This window comes from Mytilus edulis, chromosome 1 (genome assembly GCF_963676685.1).
Source record: "Mytilus edulis chromosome 1, xbMytEdul2.2, whole genome shotgun sequence".
Taxonomy (NCBI): domain Eukaryota; kingdom Metazoa; phylum Mollusca; class Bivalvia; order Mytilida; family Mytilidae; genus Mytilus; species Mytilus edulis.
This window is the reverse complement of record NC_092344.1, coordinates 56,540,114-56,561,413: the sequence shown is the minus strand read 5'-3', so window position 1 is coordinate 56,561,413 and position 21,300 is coordinate 56,540,114. Positions and strand designations below refer to the sequence as shown.

Sequence of the window (21,300 nt, the reverse complement as noted above, 5' to 3'; positions counted from 1 at the left end):
TTCATCCAAACAATGTGTATAAGAATCCATCAATTCAAATTTGAGTTGTATTATCATTGGAATTCACGTTGATAGGATATTCCAGGGTTTGCATTTCCTAAAATGATTTCCCTGATGCCGCTTACATGGAAGCTTTTGATGAAGAGTTCCAAGTATTGAAGTTGAAATCATCTCTTCGAAATATTCTTGGACGCCATCACGAATTAATATATGTTTCACAGATGGCAACGGATATGATCCAATTGTCGCAACCACAATCCTGTCCTCTTTTCAGCGAATGTGACATACCAAATAGACTTGTCATCGGGTTTATACTTACTTAAGCAAACAATACAGGTGCTATATGTGGACCAGGATTTGTTACCATGATCACCTTACATAACCCTTGGTTTTTGGTGGGATTCGTATTGATCAGTATTCATTTTCTGTGTTGTTTTTTTGTATAAAGTTTTATATTTAGTTCAATCGGTTTTTGATATCCATGGCATTGTTTTTTTTTTTCGACTAATGAATTCCATTATTCTTTTGGCATGTAGACTCCCCCTTGAATCTTTGAAGATGAAGTTTGTTTGTCTAGTCCTCGGTGAAGAGATATCAATATTATTATTATTATTCAACATATCTGTTTTTTGCCATACGAGTATCGGACATCGAAAATAAACACGAAATAAACATGGTAGTTCACATCGTATTTATAAATGGTCACCTATATTCTGTTTAAAAAACTTTGGACATTCACTATATTCGAACCTAAAAGATATTTTGCAAGAAGTCGTAATTTACACAGTTCAAATGCGTGTAAATAACATTTTGTAAAGGTCTTGGTTTATATTCATTTGGACAATACAAATCTGTGAACTGCCATTTTAGGTCGGGTATGTCAATGTCGATGTGTTTATGACGTTATAGCGACTTCACTCGTAACTGTTCTGCGTGTGAAAGCCAAGAATAAAATTAACAAATTCTTAACAGCTTGAATAATTTAACTAGTTTAGCAATTTCAGGAGCTACATAATGGCTAAATCGGTGTTCCTATTGTCTGTAACACTATGCCCAGCTCTTAATAAAATTACCACATCACGGCTGTTTGACGTCATATTCTTTGACCAGAACATATCACCGACGTCATAATGAATGAACCGACGTTGATGAGTTGGATCAAATCTTATCACGTCATCATCCGGTTTACTTGTGAAAGGAAACTACTAATGCATGGTCCCATGGCTTTCTATGTTAAATTAACAACAATTGATTGTTAAAGCAACACCTTATAGTGTATTGTACTGAAAAATCAACAAACCTTTAATGCCATATAAGAGAGAACTGGTTCCCGGAACTTCGGATGTACGCAATCGGTACTTCAGATCCGACAAACAGGCAATATGTACCCTGGTTTATAAATTTCATGCAATTTTTTTATTCTTCAAAATCATAAGTCATCAAGTGTTCTACAATGACCACCAGTCAAACAGCTTTCATTTTATTACAAAACTGTGTTACACCTATAATAAAACAAATAAATATACTTAATTCTGTCATACTACCAATACACAAATCCAATATACCAATTATCAGATTTTCATCATATTGATATTGTAAAATAACAGATGAAGCCTTTTTATGAATGAAATCTCCGGGCTTACAAATTCTATTATTTTTTCGATAGACTGTTACTGTTAACAATGAGGCTTTTTCGCCACTATAGAACTATTAATCAAAATGTGGTGCCTATGTTGAACAAATCTATCCAATCGAATTTGAGATAAAGGATATAACAGATACAGCAATGTCTGGCTCATATCTTGACTTACATCTATATATATTGACAATGAGGGTCAGTTGAAAACAAAACTTTACGACAAAAGAGATGATTTTAGCTTCCCAATTATGAACTTTCTATTTCTATGTAGCAAGATTCAAGCACAGCCTGCATACGGAGTAAATATCTCAAAGTTGAGAGAGTTGCTGCTCAAAAGGAAGCTATTAAACCAAGAGTTCCAAGTTGTAAAGTTGAAGTCTTTATTTCGTTAATTTTACGGATGCCATCACGAGTTGGTTGACCTTTATGGAATATGCGTTTCACAGATGATAACGGATATGTTTCTAATGTCGTAACTACAATCCCGTACTCCTTTTTCCGAATGTGACATACCGAATTAGACTTATTACCGGGTTTGTAATAACATGCGCATCAAGAAAGATGCAACATGTGAAGCAGGGTCTAGCCTGAGATTATCCCCAGTTTTTGTGTTTTTTTTTAACAGAATTTAGTTTTCTATGTGTTTTGTGTACTTTTGTTTGTCTATTTGTCTTTTACTTTTTTAGCCATGGTGTTAATTTTGACATATGAGTTTGAATGTCCCTCTGGTATCTTTCGCCCATCTTTTAAAGAAAAAACAAACTGAACGGATTTTAATGCGAGCAACAGGGAACATTGGCACAATTACTAATGACCATTCCGAAATACTTTGTGATTTACTAACCTGTAAATAAAGGCAACAGTAGTATACCGCTGTTCAAACTCATAAATCCATGGACAAAAAACAAAATCGGGGTAACAAACTAAAACTGAGGGAAACGTATTAAATATAAGAGAACAACGACACAACACTACAATGTAACACACACAGAAACGGACCAAGCTTCAGACAAAATCCCACGAGAATAACAAATATAACATCAAAACCAAATACATGAATTTGGGATAGACAAGTACCGTGACACGTGTTATCGCAATGTGAATTTACACTAAAGAATAAGAGAAAACAAACGACGCAGCGTTAAAATGTAACACACACAGAAACGAACTATAATATAACAATGGCCATATTCCTGACTAGGTACAGGACATTTTTAAAGGAAAAAATGGTGGGTTGAACCTGGTTTTGTGGCATGCCAAACCTCCCTCTGTAATACTGTCGGCAATGTCATTGATATAAAGTTCACTTTGTAACATTTGTAACTTCCTTTTCTTTTTAAAGTTTAAGGTTTTATGGTCATAATCTGAGACTACTAGAACACATATAGAAGTCTCAGTCATAATCAATATAGATTTGTAAAACTTGAAAAATCTAATAATTTTGATGAAAAAATTTAGGGGCACTTCAATACAAAAAAATAATAAATGATTGACCTTACTAATGAGCGTATTTAACTGTCAAAACGCGTTTTTCTATAACACAAGACTCATTTGCGATACTCGTTAAAAACCAGTAATTAGGCCAAATCAAATAAAAAAAAAATGAAGCATAAAAAGAGCCAAATACATCTAATGCAATCTATGAATAATATATAGTAGAGGATTTCTAATAATTCCATATTTTATAAAAACTAAGTTTACAGAAAATGAAAATATATCATATTTCATGTCAGCACAAAACTGATATATGGGCTAGCGATACATCGAGCAGAACTCCACCAGAAGCGACAACTTATCAAAGACTCAAGACAAAACAGAAGATATAAAGTAATTAAAACATCTTTCGTTATATGCTTCCTTTTTCAGATTATTCAATTAATTCAATTTTTTTTATAGATTCCAATGGCAGAGCTTGATGACTATTGCAGTGACTCAGATACATACCATGATGCTTTTGATTCTGATGAACTAGAACGTCTTTGGCAAATCCCTGAATTAGGTAAAAAGTTAATTAGAACAAAAACACCAAACTCAGAGAAAAATTCAAAACATAAAGTTCCTAATCAAATGGCCAAATAAAAAGCTAAAAAACATCAAACGAATAGATAACAACTGTCATACTCCTGTCTAGGTACAGACATTTTTTATGCCCCGCCGTTTCATTAAGTTTTATCCTTAAATAATTCAGTGTTTTGTGTTTACATATGGAAAAATTGTTGAATTTGTCGTTTCCGTTCTGTAACTTTAGTTTGTCTCAACTAAATGTTATGAGACTTATACACAATACTTATTGCCAAAAAATACAGAGCAAATTCGAAATTTGATGGCCTTTCTTTTACCTTTCTTCAGTTATGTCCTCTTATACCTTCATATAATATGAAAGCTGTTGCATCGTCTGTGTCCAATGGACACATTCCCCATTTATGTATTTTATTTATGAAGAAAATATTTGGTTACTTTTATGACAAACGCATAAAATTCTATTTTATTGACAACAATGTGAAATCAAAACAAACATACATAAGCGGTTAAAATGTCAAAAATAGGGGTACACCAGTCAACATTGTGTTATGATCTCAATCACTATAAAACAAACAAATATGCAAAAAAAAAGAGAAAAAAAGGCATACAGACAAAGCACATAATCAATAAAGAACCACAAGACCACAAAAATTTACCATAGCACAATAACGTATAAGTTCCAAGCCACGTCAAATGAATATTATCAAAAATAGACTAAACATAAAAAGTTATAATTTACAAACACAAATAAAAGAACACTTTAACACGAATTAAGTTGTTCAACAACGTCAGTATCTAAAATCTATACTTCAAGACCATTGTGAATTATTTTTTTGTGATACGGACTATTTATCAACAAGGTCTTGGTATCATTCGATGAACTTTTTTTAAAGTCTAAAATGAGACAGAGGAAGTCGTGTTTGTTGGGTTTTTTTTATTTCTAGTCCTGGAGAATATATTAATGGAACCAAATTAGAAAAATTTAGATTGTTAATGGAAAGAACATCATCAATATATCTGAATGTGAAATGAAATGATCTGGCTTCTTTGATCTTCTTGTGTTTAACAAGTGTGTGATAGAACTCCGACTCCGAAAAATAAGAAGATGCCGTCAATGAGAGGCGCACAGTTTGTTCGCATAGGCATGCGAACAATCGGTTGAAAAAATCTTCCTTCAAATTCAACAAATATGCTGTCAATAAGAAACTCCAGTATACTGATCACTTGTTCCTATTAACAAAATATGCAGTATGGTGTCCCATAGTTATAAATGTATAGCATATGCTACCATTTTTATGTTGAAAGCATTGTGAACCATTGTGGAATTTTTTACATTACGATTTTTCAATCTCACATGGGGAATAACAATAAAACAATTTCTACAAAAAAACTTATAAAAGGCCAATTCAAACAAAATTTGGACAGCATGATTTTAAGAAAGGTGTTTTTAAAAATTCAAAAAGCATATGGCAACATCATTAAAGCGTATTATATTAAATAAATTGATTATTTGATTGGCGTTTACTTTACGCTGGCTCAGAAAAAATATAAAGGAACTTTATTTAGTCCACCTGTACAAAACACAATAGATGTAAGTTTGCCCTGTGATTATACTTGCAAGTTGGAAGAAGACAACTCGCCTTTTTCCTACACCCCCCCCCCCCCAAAATAAAACAGAAAAAAATAAAACTTAAATACTAGTGTCTGATATTTTCATAGAATTTAAAAAATTCATTTGATATTTTTGGAAGATCTTACTTTATGAAGAACCACACTAATTTTCTTCAAAAATATCCAGAAGATGATATCGAAATCCTTTATTCATCAGCAACATGTTTGATAAGTTAGTTGGATTGATATTTCAGCAGAGAGTCAGTATTATGATTGGGAATAAATGCTTACAACCACTGGCCGACTAGTTTTGTTACTCATATGACAATATAAACAGCACCTGTATAAAAAAAAAAAAAAAAATAAAAAAAAAAAAAAAAGAATAATGCATACTTTTTATTATTATGTTAAGTCCTCAAAACAATAAACACAATTCAAAAAATAAATGGAAACAAGGTACGGTAAAACAAAAAAGGAAAGAAAAAAAATATTATTGTGATAAATATGAAGACGAACAAATACTAGGGCTGAGACACTCTTTTGATCATTCATCACAAAGCTGGGGGAGTAAAAAACTTCTTCAACTGCTAACACTAGAGATCTTAGAACGAATCACTCTCCTGAAAATAGAAGTTAATACCAATCTCTTATAAATTTGAATAAAATGGTCTTAGGGACGTTACTAGAAAAAGCAGATGAGATTTGCGCTGCGTAATTACTTGTTTTTTTGTGGTGTTTTTTTTTTTTTTTTTTTTTTATAAAAAACGAACCGATTTTAAAAATGTTTCTCAGTCGGATGCCCACAATTTATATTATTTATTATTTAATATTTTCATTATCTAGCAATTGTTCCACACCACAGCAGGCAAAGGCTAGGACTGTGAGTTCGCAAGGGTATCATATTCATCTGAGTAGTCGTTTCTGCAGAACTGACTTACATTGATTTATAACATTTTTTTTCTAAAACTTCCCAAATTGACCGATTCGGAAATTACTTAAAGAATAAGGTTTTATCGATTTGAGGCTTTAATTTTATTTTAGCTGAGTTTTGTTTTCTTTATAGGTACATTTTTATCATTTATCTCCTATCATTTCTATGTTTTTTTACAAATCTTACTTTCAAGGAGGTGAGTTTGAGCATTCTTGAAGCAGATAAATCCATAAAAACGCTTCGGTGCATGAAATTAATAAACTGTTACTTTCATTTACTAGCCTATGGTTGATACAAGTGTTTTAACTGTTATTCATCGAAGGTATTAAAAGTTCAGTAGTCAGTGGTTCGTTACTGACATGACTCATAACGTATTTTTTGTAAAAATTCCTAGTTGCTTAATTATGGAATTCCTAGTTATAGTAAAATCACAAAAATACTGAACTCCGAGGAAAATTCAAAACGGAAAGTCCGTAATCAAATGGCAAAATCAAATGATAAAACACATCAAACGAATGGACAACACCTATCATATTCCTGACTTGGTACAGGCATTTTCAAATGTAGAAAATGGTGGATTGAAACTGGTGTTATAGCGCTAAACTTATCACTTGTAAGATAGTCGCATCAAATTTCATTATATTTACAACGATGCGTGAACAAAACAGACATAATAGGTAAAATTGTCAAAATAGGGGTACAGCAGTCATCACCGTGTCACAATCTCAATAAGAACAAAAACAAACAAATATTTAACGAAGAAGCACACAAAAGCATCTATCAAATTTAACAACCACATTCATTGCTTACTTATATATGTATTTTAAATCGACCCATAAAGGATTGAAATATTTGAAGTCCTGTGACTGAATGGCAATGTTCACATCAACTCTAGTGTAGAGTCGCGTGTTTGACGTCAGAATGTAAAATACAGTTCCATTTAATTCGGCTATTCTTTTAGGTACCTTGTAGTGATTGAGCTGCTATCGGTTGTTCATATTGTTACATCATTGGTTTTCAAATGTTCTGTTAAATCGTTTTTGAAGAGGGCTAATCTAAAAACCAATTTGGGACATAAACGATCTAAAGTGTTATTTTCATTGGAAAAGATGAAAAAGGGAAAATATGAAAAAGAGAAAAAATATCTTTTCTTAAACTTTCCTTTGCCAACAAAGGTCTCGATGGCGTCAACGTATGCAATATCTTTCTAAATTAGTTCAGTCGAAAATACCTCCTTATTTTAAAGATCAGTCTATACCAATAATTTCTTATACCTATACCAAACCAATTGCAACTAAAATTTTCAATTACAAACACGTTTTGCAGGATTTCAACATTGACGACTTCCAGTCTAAACCTCCTGATTGCACCTGTGCTAGTTCCCAAATCACATATAATCCGGCTGGTCACGTTATAAACAGAGACATCAACATTGTCAATAACACTTCCCTATGAAATTTGTTATCCAAAGGTCCGAAATATCGTGAGCCTAAATCCATCAATTGGAAATACAACTTCAAAATACTGATGGATTCAGTCGAGGATTATGCCAGGCAATGGGCTAAACGCGCGAAAGAAGACGTAGATACTCTTTCCGAATGGATTAAGGCTGTGAGGTCGTTGATACAAATCCGAATTAAGAAACTAAATGGGTCTATCAATACTCACGCTACGTCAATTTTTAAAGACCCAAATGTTGCAAAACACTTGTCCTACCTCCATGACAAATATGTTGTTGTCCCCGCAGATAAAGCCCAAAACAACATCGTTTTTGTGTGTAAAAATCAGTACATAAACTGCTTGATAAATGAATTAGGTATTGACAATTCACTTGGAAACTCAACATATACCCTCACGACACTTACCAAAGATGAAATCCTGGATAATCATATGTCTGTTCTATGTTCCTTTGGAATTTCAACCAAAGATGAAGAACTGGATCTTCTATTGTATTGGATACCTAAACTACATAAGTGTCCTTATAAACAACGGTATATTGCTGGGTCTTCCAAGTGCTCCACGAAACCTCTTTATAAATTATTATCATCTATTTTATCAGCAATCAAAGCCGGGCTCCAAAGTTATTTTGAAACTGCCTATTCTAGAGGTGGCGTGAATCAGATGTGGATACTAAAAAATTCCAAAGATCTTTTAGAGTACATAAAATTTAAGACTCTCTCAGCTTGCAATAGTATTAAAACATTTTTATACACTTTACACAAGTATTCCCCATTCTAAACTAAAAGACAAATGGAAAGAGTTGGTATTACTTTGTTTCATTAAAAAGAATGGCGAACGTAGATACAAGTATCTTGTCTTGGGGAGGGATAAATCCTACTTTGTAAAGAATCAATCTGACACTCTCAAACAAAAAATTCTCTCAAACTGACATTATCAAGATGCTTGATTTCTTGATTGACAACATATTTGTTACGTTTGGAGGACGTGTTTTTCAACAGACTGTCGGAATTCCAATGGGAACCACTTGTGCCCCTCTTCTTGCCGACTTGTTTCTTTAATATTATGAGGCTGACTTCATACAGGAACTTCTTAGGAAGAAAGATAAGAAGTTAACTTTACTTTACCTTTACGTTCCGCTATATATATAAATGATGTTCTCTCACTAAATAATACCCAATTTGGTGACTTTGTTGAACGAATCTATCCCACCGAACTAGAGATAAAGGATACTACAGATACAGTTAAGTCTGGCTCATATCTTGACTTACATCTAGAAATTGACAATGAAGGTCGGTTGAAAACAAAACTTTACGACAAAAGAGATGATATCAGCTTCCCAATTGTGAAGTTTCCATTTCTATGTAGCAATATTCCAGCAACGCCTGCATACGGAGTATATATCTCCCAATTGATACGATATTTCCGCGCTTGTATTTCCTATAATGACTTCCTTGATAGAGGATTGCTGCTCACAAGAAAGCTATTAAGAGTTCCATAATTTTACGGACGCCATCACGAGTTGGTTGACCGTTATGGAATAACCGTTTCACAGATGATATCGGATATGTTCCTTATGTGTCGTAACTACAATACCCTTCCCATTTCACGAATGTGACCTAGCGAATTAGACTAATTACCGGATTTGTATATTTTATAACATAAGCAACACGACGGGTGCCACATGTGGAGCAGGATCTGCTTACCCTTCCGGATCACCTGAGATCACCCCCAGTTTTTTGGTGGGGTTCGTGTTGCTTAGTCTTTAGTTTTCTATGTTGTGTCATCTGTACTATTATTTGTCTGTTTGTCTGTTTATTTTTGGCAACGGCGTTGTCAGTTTGTTTTCGATATATGAGTTTGACTGTCCCTCTGGTATCTTTCGTCCCTCTTTCATTGACAAATTTATTTCTTTTTTTTTGGAACGAATATTTTATGCACCAATTAAAACTCTATCTATTTTTTTATTGTTTTGTTATTTTCAGAAATTTTAGAAATCGCAAAGAGCATTGGACAAGAATGGCAGACTATAGGGATTAATCTAGGATACGAAAGTGCTACGTTATATCACCTTGAAGAGGTTTATCCAAAGCAACCAGTATGGCGAAATTTTATGATGATTCAGCAGTGGTGCGACATTGTTTCCCGTTTGCACTTCAATGTGAGACAATTTCTTGCCAATCTGATGTTTGAATCAGACCATACGCATTTAGCTGACGCACTGTGCACGGATTATAAAAGTAATTTTTATTGATATGAATACATTGGGATGACGTGTATGCACTAATGAGGCAATAACTCAAAAACACAATCAATTAATTTAAAAGACATCAACGATCATCAATAGGTAAAAAAGAATTAACCAGCACAGGAAAATCATTTACACATACAAACGATAAGTGCAAACAAATAAAATACCAACACATGATTATACCATATTTTAGATCTCATCAACTCACCTACATCAAGCAAAAAAAACTACCAAGAAGAATGAAATCACACTTTAACATCCTATAGCTCTAAATAGTTTTATTAAATTATTATGAATGATAATGAACTACAAACTAAAGTGACTGTCGAGAATAAAAATTATCGATTTTACAGCGTCTTATATCAAATTAATGGTTTATCATTGCTATAAATCTATAACAGTACAAATAGTACAAACGAATGAGCAACGCAAACCACACCAAATTGAGATCTAATGTGCTCAGGTAGAATTGACAACTACTGCACCACTAACGTGTTACTCAAGTTCAGATTTAGTGCCGAGTATCATTCGATGATGTTTCAGTCCGGGAAAGGAGGGCGGGGTTGTATTACAGGCAGTTGGAACATACATGTACCGTAATCTTTTACATATGTAATACATTTAATTAGTAACGATCAACCTACTCATGATGGTGTCCGTAATACTTTCGGAGGAATCACTTCAACTTAACAACTAGGAACCTTTATTGTAAGCCTTACTCCTCTATTAAAGTTATCATGATAGGTAACCCTAGCTTTGAAATAATATCCTATCAACTGGAACGGGGACCCAATTAGTTCCCCCATTACTTCAATGCAATTTTAATTGAGGGGCAGATTTTTTATTCCCTAGTTTAGACTGGAGACTTTATATTAGTTTGTCATATCAGTAGAAAAATAGTTTTCTATCTTAGAATATCTGGAATAAAGTGTACAGACTTTCAGCAGTTCAAATTTATAATCTCTAACAAATACAATTGTGACAAATGAATTTATCTACAAAATTAAAGTAAAACAAAACAATAGATAAACTGTTTGTATGAACTCAATACTAAATACAAACCAAATGTCCAAAAGTATTTGACGTAAGAGAAAATGGACATATTTATATGAAAGTGCCACTAAACTTTGGAATTGTGTTTAATGCGCCTTGAACATTGCCAAAAAAATTATATAAAAACTACAAAAGAAACCCTATATATTGATAACAAATAGTGTATATATTAAACAAAGAGTACAAAGCTGTAAAGCTTAAATTGGCATTTCATTTGCGCCAAAGTAATCTTTCATTTGCGCCACAAACCATTTTATTTGCGCAATTATTACAGGTAAATACAGGTAAATTATATCAAAAAGTTTTTTTCAAACCAGACTTTTAATACTAACTTCAAAACAAAGTTTTTGATTGCATGATAAAACATAAATTATTCCTCCGATTTCAGTCATCGTAACCATTATGAAAGTACTATACACTGATACGTTTTCATAATAATGTTAAAATACAGTTCTTTAACCAAAGTTCAAATCTAGTGGATGAAAATAATTATAGGCAACCATGATGCCTTCAAAAATGAAAAAAATCCATACGTATAGTCGGATTCAAACAGCTCCGACATGAAAAATCTAACGGATTGTTTGTCTCAAAATTGAAAATGTCCATCTTGAAACCTCAAACACGTGACCGTCTTATAGTTTTGAACCAAATTAAGTGACTCTCAGTTTCATATTAAAATGAGTATGAACTTTCTCAGTCATCTTAATTTTTTTTGCGCAAATGAAAGATTTGATTTTGTGAAAAATTGGCGCAAATGCAATGAACCTATTCAAAGAAAATGTGTTAATTGGAAAGTAAAATCAATTTTGATAAAAATAAAACGTTGTATAGAGCTTATCTCCGCTAGAAAACCTTGCTTTAGATAACAAACTGTAAAAACCAAGAAAACTATTAATAACACCCATTACTACCTAAGCTTGTTGATATTAATTTTAAATGGCAGTTGTTATCCTATAGTTCGTTTCTGTGTGTGTTACATTGTCGTTTGGTTTTTTGTTGCACTTTAGTGTTTCTGGTGTTTTGTTGTTTCCTCTTATAGTTGATGTGTTTCCCTCGGTTTTAGTTTGTAACCCGGATTTGTTTCCTCTCAATCGATTTATGACTTTCGAACAGCGGTATACTACTGTTGCCTAAACTAAGGATTTTCTTATCCCAGGAATAGATAACCTTAACCGTATTTGTCACAACTTTTTGGAATTTCGGGTCCTCAATACTCTTCAACTTTGTATTTGTTTGGTTTTATAACTATTTTGATTTGAGCGTCACTGATGAGTCTTATGTAGACGAAATGCGCGTCTGACGTATTAAATTATAATCCTGGTACCTTTGATTACTATTTATTTATTTACATGTTTACAACATGGTCCATTAAAAGATGTTTGTACTTGTTTCTGCTTTTTTCAGATTTTTTTTAGGATTATTTACCTACTGCTTTGTACATGATATGCATAACTGTTTTGCCAATAAATGTACATAAAAAAAACCAAAATAATGTATCATGGCAATTTGGGCACGAAATGAAATGTAATAAAGTTGAGAAAATATGATAACTGCATTCTTAAATCATATTTCAGGTATAAAGGTACCGCCGGAAATATTTTTCCATGTTCAGCGTATTTCTTTTGACATTCCAATTAAAAAGTGTTTAGAAAGATGTGGTGAGTATTTACTGATTTTTAAGTAAATCAAAATATAATCACGTTATCTGATTATAACAGATTATTACATGGCATTTTTCATATCAGATGTATAATCAGAGCAAGGTTCAATATCAGACCACGAGCGGACATTTTTTTTTATAAATCATATCAATAACTGAAAACTACTGAGTTGATGATATTCTCGAGGACAAACAGTTCCTCCACCATCAGTGGTTTAAACCAAGTTCTAGTAAATGGAAATAGCAGTAAGCTTTTTATCTTTCAAATACTAACCAAAATGTAAAATGGATGTAGAGTTACGATTTGTATGACTCATCTGCCCGGCAAAATAAATCTTTTTGATTAGGGTACGCAATCACAGCCATTGTGGCTGTAAAATATAAAGCACGTTTTGGTATTTTGAAAATCAATGAAATTAGTATTTAGATTTTCTATTGTCTAATGGATATGTTTTTGTAATAATCTTACATATGAATGCCGTTTGGTGTTAATTAATGATTACAACAATCAAAATGTCTATATCTACAACGATGTTGATATCAATATCAATTGTAAAAGAAAAAGAAGCAATTATCATTTCAGATTTAATGTTCATTCAGAATGCTCTTGGTGTCCCAAAACAAGAAAAGTTTCCTTTCAAATTACTGGATGCTGTGAATCAAACAAAAAGAACATATTCCGTATGTTCGAGTTTAGAACAAACATTGACTTCCACGCCACAACAGTTTGAATACGTTCAGTTAAAATGTGAGTTTCGATTTTTTTATATGTCAACAATCCTTTTTTAAACCAAAAATATATAAATACCTTCACAACACTTCATTTTATTTAAAAATAACTTCAAATTATATGCGTTTGTTTTATCTTCATTGTTGAAAAAACAGTTTAATACATTTGGTGCTTCTTACGCGCTTTTCTGGCTTTTGCTTCATCGAGAACGCTTCGACCAAAAAAATATGAATGCCAAGGTTTTTAAATTCTTAAATGTGTGTGAATTTTTTTTTTATAAAAAAAAGGATGCAATCACATGATGGTTGACATTTATGGGATATCTATTTCATTTCTGACCATGGATATATCTCAATTGTCGAAACCACAATCCTGACCCCTTTTCCTTGATTGTGACACCACCATATGAGATTCATAACTGAAATTGTACTTACAATGAGCTACACAATGGATTCCATTAGTAGAGCAGTATCTGCTTACCTACCGGAGCATCGAAAGTTTGTTCCAATTTTGTGGTAAGATTTATGCTTCTCAGTCAAGTTTTCAATGTAGTTTTTTTTAACTAGTTTGTCTAATAGATATCTTTCGTTAATTGTATTGTTATGGTGTTTTTAGTTTTTACACTATTGTCCAGGATAAGGTGAAATGTAGAGCACTAACAACGTTGGTGGACTCTCTCAGTTCTTTTTGTACCTTTCTAACGATATGAGCATAGTCATTGGATGTCGTCTGTCACAATCGTTTTCATTTAATGGAATGTACATTAATTAATAAAATCTTATGTTTTTTCTCTGATTTGTTGTTCACTTTTTGCTATTCCTGCGCTTTCTTTTATTCATTTTTAATGCAGTATAGTCACATGACATTGTTTTCATTATTGTCCTTTGGTTTTTTGATCGATAGTTGTTTTATTAGCTATTATTGAATACTAGTAGCTTCTTATTTTATATACATATGTGCATGCATCATTTGAAAAAGAGAAGTGGGATGTTAATCAATTATAGAAACACCCGATAAACATCAATCTGAATTAATCACACGATCTCTATCAATCGAACATGTTTATACAATAAGTCACGACCTTTTTCACAATAGTTCTAGACAAATTTGAAAATACGTTTATCAGCGAGTATAAAATAAGTTACATTGCCGACAATTTAACGGGTTCTGTCTATGTGTTATGTAGTTTTAAGTTAAATGAGCAAAAACACTATACATTATAAAAAAAAACAATTAATACATTCATATAGACATGCATTCAATCATATATTCATAAGATATATTTGCCAATATATTTTATGAATTATTTCAGATGATAGAGATGAAATATGGTATGTTGATAAATTACGACAGGCTATGCCAAAAGACATCGAGTATGAGATTTCAAAACTTCTCAAAGATCTTTCACTTGAAATTTTTTACCCCGGAGGAATTACTTTATCAGACATCAGAGAAATAAAATCGCCAGTTAAGACTGTAACTGAAAAGTCCCTTCCATGGCTTCTTCTCACAAAAATAATTATGTTGAATTACAATTCGCGAGAGGAAGACTTGCAAGTCCTTTTTGAGAATGAACAAAATAGGTTGACTGACAACGATGACAATGTCTTTGAAGACACAAGTATTAGTTCAATAAATCCTGCAGATCTTCTGTATATAACATTTCTTTGCTGCGACCAAATGCTGAAGCAGGAGGTGATATCAAAACTATTCTGCTGTCGACTAGCCGTTCCGTTCATTTACAAAGATTCAGCCGGTCAACTTGTATTATCTCAATGGGCTTTACGTAAAGTTCTTATTGATAATATAACAGATCAGAAGTCTGTACAGATCGATGCCTTGCATCATGAAACAAAAATCATATCGTTTATAAGAATTGGGAGTAATACTTTATCAAAGTCAAAAATAATCAATGATGTTTTGTACGACAGGTACCACCCAACATTTTTTCATAAAGACTGTCCATTAGGAACAACAACTAGACGTGTTGCAAGTGGGATGGTAGAAGCATCTTGGTTTGTGCCATCAAACAAGGATAATGACATATTCAATGACCTAATAATGTTCTTGAATTTACGGGGAGATAGCTTAAACCATGAATGCGAGTTGGAAAAAGTATGCCGACTTTCACATGTCATAGTTGTTCATGGTGAAATTAATCAACTTAAGATCACTAAGGTTACAGATATATTAAGAAAAATACATGGCTACGATTTGCAAGTTATTTATGCATTTGAATCCAGCAGGCCAGGGAATATGCCACATCCCAATGATATCTGGAAGGAATACAAAACTATGATGACAGCTTTTCAAAATCAAATACATTTTTTTAATTTAAAGACTGTCGACAGAACAAGAAGCTCAGCAGACATAACGAAAGGAATGAGGAAATTGCTTATAGAATTGCTAAAAGATATAAATCCTGTTAAGCTAATTCATTTGTCAAACAGTTTAGGAATTTCTGACGAAATAAAAATGTCATGTTGTTCAGAAAGCAAACAAATGGCGGTTGAAGTTGTGAACACGTTATGTGAGAATATCTCAACTGCAAAACGAACAGCATTACCTTTGCAAGGACAAACGTGGAAAGACTACTGTACAGCAATGAACAAACTTTATAAATCAAAATTGGAACAGGAGAGAGATATTTTAGAAAATCGGATGTTTTTAAAAAGGGCAGAACAAGTTTATTTATTAATACATAACTCTCATCCTTTCATTACAATGTTTATAAAGCAGTTGGCACGAGGAATAGAAGCAAATGAAGATGACATGATTTACTTTATAGAGTGGATGAAAATATATTTGGATCAAAACAGTCGAATGTGTGTCCCACAACTTATAAATCAATATCGAACCATCTGGATAGACATGAAATCTGCAATCGAGCACAACTCGGTTGATATCGAATGCAGAAAAAAAGAAGTGGATTTAGCAGAACAACAATTGGTAGAAGCTTCCTTTGGACTCGAACATGTCATACGTGAAATGGGTCAAATATATGAGGCCGTTATGACAACCCGTGCATATATTGACCCAATTATTCTAAAGTTTCCATTGATAGTTAGTAATCTAATTAAAAAAGGATATCCCTTAGAAATTATGGATGGAGATACGGCAATGGTACCATTTTTGTGGGTAAAAGCCGTCTTACATCAATTGATGCAATGCATTGGTGACCAAAGGATTTTAACTATATCAGTTCTAGGCATTCAAAGCTCTGGTAAATCTACCCTACTTAATGCTATGTTTGGTCTGCAGTTTGCTGTGAGTGCAGGTAGATGTACAAGAGGAGTTTACGCACAGCTAGTGAAGGTAGAAGAAGATATCTTGCCTTATAATTATGTCTTAGTAATCGACGCAGAGGGATTACGAGCACCCGAATTTGCTGATAAAAAACATTCTCATGATAATGAGCTTGCCACATTTGTATTGGGCCTTGGAAATATAACATTAATTAATATCAAGGGTGAAAATACGGCTGAAATGGAAGATGTACTTCAAATAGCTGTACATGCATTTATGAGACTTAGATTAGCCAATGGAAATTTAAAACTGAAGCAGACATGCATTTTTGTGCATCAAAATGTTCCAGCAATGGATGCAACAAGTAAAATGACTCATTCAAGACATAAAATGATGGACAAACTGGATAAACTCACTGTCGATGCAGCGAACCACGAAGGAATATCTGACATTAAAACATTTAATCAAGTGATTGAGGTAAATCCCGAGACACATATGCGGTACTTTTCAGATTTGTGGTATGGAGACCCACCAATGGCCCCAATTAATTTAGGGTATAGCAGAGATGTAAAAGAGGTTAAGCAAGATATATTGTTTGTTTTTGCAAAAAGAAAAAAGACCTTTTATACCATTTCTGAGACGACAATGCGACTTCGAGATTTGTGGACTGGCATTTTATCTGATAATTTTGTTTTTAGTTTCCGAAATAGCCTTGAAGTCAAAGCATACCATGAGATGGATAGACAATTCCATAAAAGCTTTTGGAACTTAGAAAAGAAGATGCGTATGTTTGTACAGCAGACTGCGAATAGGGAAATTATTCGCTGCACAGAAGGAAGTGAACTTGAACGCGTTGTTAATCTACTAAACGCTGATTTACAAAGGGTCATGTTAGATGGTTTATCTTCCGAAAGCGACAACTTTAACTCCTTTATCGATAACTGTTCGCTTAGCGAAATAATGGAGCAGTGGAGACAACAAAGAAGTATACAGTTAACAGAGCATACGCATGAGCTTATCAGCAATGGTAAGAAATCAATTATGATGATAAAAGGTCAACATGTAGCAGGGTTGAAAAAGCCATTCCACGAAATAGAACTGCAAAGAAAAGCTGAAGCTTTAGCTCACAAGTGCAGGGGAGATTCATTGTCTAACGACGAATTATCAAAAATATTCAATGATAACTGGGCTACATGGGTCAGCCCATGGGATCAGGAAACCATTTCGCCGAAAAAATCAATAAGAACCGAAGTCAAAGATGTACTTTTCGAATTATTCAAAGCAGATTGGCCTCTTACTCACCAAGAATTTAATAGAATTAACGAATCTCTGTACCAAAAGATGACAGAATTAAAAGATTCCATGCCATATGAAGATCTCGATGAAAATCACGTCAGCGTTTCAACAGACGGAAGTTTTTTAACAAAATTATTTAAACCGAAGACAGGAATCAACAAATACAAGAAACAAGCATTCCACCTGATGAATACAATTTTTGCAGCTATTGATACATATTTATCGAATTTACATTCAGAGGATATTGGATTTGAAAAAGGGATTGTTAGGGAAGTTTTCATGAAACTGAAGGAAATGATAGATGATCATAATGCTGGGATCAACAGTTTAACCAATTATACAATCACAGCAGCGCTTAAAGTAAAGATGGCGGTTCATATTTCAATGTACACAACCAATTTTTTTACAAAATTGGACAAACGCTATTGGGAAAAGCATAATGTAATGGCACAAATGAATGAGTATAAGTCGTCAACATGGAAGTTTTTTAGGGATGAATTTCAGAATAAGAATGTTGAACAGAAATTAACAAGTCTCTTAATCAATACAATTGAAAAAATTCTTGAGAAAGAAATAGAAAGAATGTTACCTTTGGAAGTTGTACAAACTATTATAGACGAAAGTTTTACAACAAAACATAGCTTAATGATTGCAATTCTGACGGATCTTGCGGAAAAAAAAGATATTGAAAACTTCTGGCTATACTTATCAGATGCAAAGATATTTGCATTAAAATGGATAACAAAATTCACCAACAAAAGCATATTTGATAATTATATGAATAAGAGCAATAAATACTTATGGATCGTAGATAAATTAGTAGATCGATTTATGAAATTAATTGAAAAAAACGCTAAGTTTGCTACAATAAACATAAAATCGAAAGGTACGATGACGAACTGGGTTCATAATTTTGAAAGATATCTCAGTCAAGATATTGCAATCCCAACTGAAGCATTCGAATTTTGCAAAACATTAAAATTTAATGATTGTTCTAATGTACAAAATCATTTAATAGAACAATTAGGCGATCTCAGAAAACATCTAGAGGAAAGGTATTTTCGAAAATCAGAAGGGGTTGTACAATGGACAGGTATAAATCCGTACAGCGTCATTTTAGATAGACTCTGGGGATGTACTGAGCAATGTCCGTTTTGTAGAGAAACATGCCAAAACACAAGTAATTACCACCCACAAGAGAAACATAAATGCATTCAACATAGACCTCTTGGTGTAAAAGGATCACGAGTAAAAGACACCAATGTGATGGTCTATCAACCCTGCAGTTATATGGTTAATTCTAAATTTACATTTTACTGCGGTGTTGCTGACTACAAATGCCAGAAAATCTGTAAAGGTGTAGGTCACAAAGGTAATCTCCACACATTTAGAAATTACAGATCCTTTTTTAATGACTGGGATATTGAGCCTTCCGCTAAGATTAATACTTCAGACTACTGGATGTGGTTTGTTTATAAGTTTAGGAAAGAGCTTGTATCACATCACGGGTATATTCTGCCAAAACAAATCCAAGAGTACAAAAACATAAGCAAAAAAGAAGCCATTGCATCTTTGACAAGGAGAGGCGAAGTGATTCCATAATAGTTAGTTACATGAATACACTTATCCGCATTGTTGTAACTGTTTCGCTTCCAAAATCTATAATCTTAAGCATGCTTGATGAAAATTGTTCCTTGAACACGCATCGTGCTTTCAAATCTCATCGACCTCTCGTCAAAGAGGTACGTTACATTAATTAAGCTTGAATAGCTGAAACTGATAAATGATGTAATGTTTGAGTGATATTTTTCATTGGGATTGACGTCACCGTTTGTGTACATTTTATTATGTGTGTCTCAAAAATGTAAAATACCAGTCTTGAATCCATCCAGACTCAGATTGTCTGAAATTGTCAGGATCAATAAGTAGTGCGAAATTTGCTCATTGGTACAAACAGATTTGTTGTAATATTTGTTATTGTTTGTTGATCAGATTTAAGAATCAGAGTGAATTAAGTGAAGATAACAAAGTTAAGAATGCTATTTTTTTTCTCAAACAAAACATTTTGATATTATGATGTATTCACGAATAACAGAATTTTGAGAATATGCCGCTAATGATTAGTATTAGAAGGCAGTGAATTAAATAATATTTTTCATTTCACATTATTATTGACTTTCCTGGTACTATTTTCCTCTGGGAAAGCCACAAATTCACTATAAAGGTTCGATATTTGCTACTTTCATGTTTAGAAAAAAAATCAGATTTTAAGTTATACCTTACTAATGATGACAGAGATTTGATAGATCAATACTAGGAATTATATAAGAGGAGGAAATGCCAACAGCGTCTTATTTTAGCTCACCTGGCCCAAATGGCCAAGTGAGCGTTTATCATGACTTTGCAGCCGTCGTACATCGACGTCGTCGTTCGTCGTCGTTAACTTTTACAAAAATCATTTCTCTGAACCCACTGGGTCAAATATAACCAAATTCGTCACATCATCATTATGATATGGGTCATTTTCAATAAATGTCGATTTTTCAGTACACCCATGCGAACAATTTTATTTCTAATGGAAATTTCAGTTGTAATGGTTTAAATGAAAGCTTGTCGGATTTGTGATTCAGAACATTAATAATAAACACACCTTACATCTATTTTTATAAGATTAAACTGCATTTAAGTCCGATTTTGGGGGTATTTGTGTGCGTACATTGTCAGAAAAACACATTTTAAATGATTTTTTTCTGATTTTTTGATGGCCTTGATATCTGCAAAAGGGACTTTTCAAGAACGTTAATTATAATTCTAACGAAAAATCGTAGCTTCTTTATCATTGTATGTAACAGATTATCTACAAACTAAATTCAATCAGCGTACAGGAGGTTCATGTCTATCCTGTTACCGCTACTTAAATCAGTCGTTAAATTATTCTCCCTATGAATATTGAATCAGTCAGTGTTGATTTCAAAAATGAAAGTAATCTTTACATTTAAAACGTATCGTTTCTTGAACGACAGTGTAGAGAAAAGAAATTTCATGACATTTAGTGAAAAAAAAATAGAGCGTACTTTTTTCATGTCTATGCTGTTACCAATTAACCATTTTGATTAATTACACTATTTATGGTTGTAAAAAGTGCAATAACGTGTTGGAAACCAAATTCACAATAGAAAACCATAATCACCTCACCAAAGGGAGTAGTTATTTCACAACAGCAATCAAAAACGAAGAAATTTGTCTATCCTGTTATGTCTATCCTGTTACTATGGTTGCTATGGTTACAGTAACAGGATAGATAATTATAGACAAAAACGTCGTTAAATTTTTTATCTTAACATGTAGGTGGAAAACGAATGAAATATTTCATTGTTTGAACTCATCTTAAGGTTATAACGTC

General features: G+C 32.9%; 1 protein-coding gene across 1 annotated transcript; it reads left to right on the top strand.

Annotated features, from left to right (window-relative positions):
• The first annotated feature begins 125 nt into the window (after positions 1-125).
• On the top strand, positions 126-20,065 carry LOC139523722 (interferon-induced very large GTPase 1-like). Its single transcript, XM_071317998.1, has 7 exons — positions 126-152; positions 1,911-2,051; positions 3,536-3,638; positions 9,647-9,901; positions 12,540-12,623; positions 13,209-13,373; positions 14,668-20,065. The coding sequence occupies exons 1-7, from the start codon at positions 126-128 to the stop codon at positions 19,497-19,499; spliced, it is 5,607 nt and encodes a 1,868-aa protein (XP_071174099.1). The 3' UTR covers positions 19,500-20,065.
• Positions 20,066-21,300: the final 1,235 nt, after the last annotated feature.

What these genes read in the sequence shown, in the direction of transcription:
- LOC139523722 (XM_071317998.1), top strand. Translation starts at nt 126, where the DNA reads ATGGAAGCTTTTGATGAAGAGTTCCAA. An exon ending in AAAGTGTTTAGAAAGATGTG is followed by an intron (nt 12,624 to 13,208) that starts GTGAGTATTTAC and finishes TTATCATTTCAG; the next exon opens with ATTTAATGTTCATTCAGAAT. An exon ending in TGAATACGTTCAGTTAAAAT is followed by an intron (nt 13,374 to 14,667) that starts GTGAGTTTCGAT and finishes GAATTATTTCAG; the next exon opens with ATGATAGAGATGAAATATGG.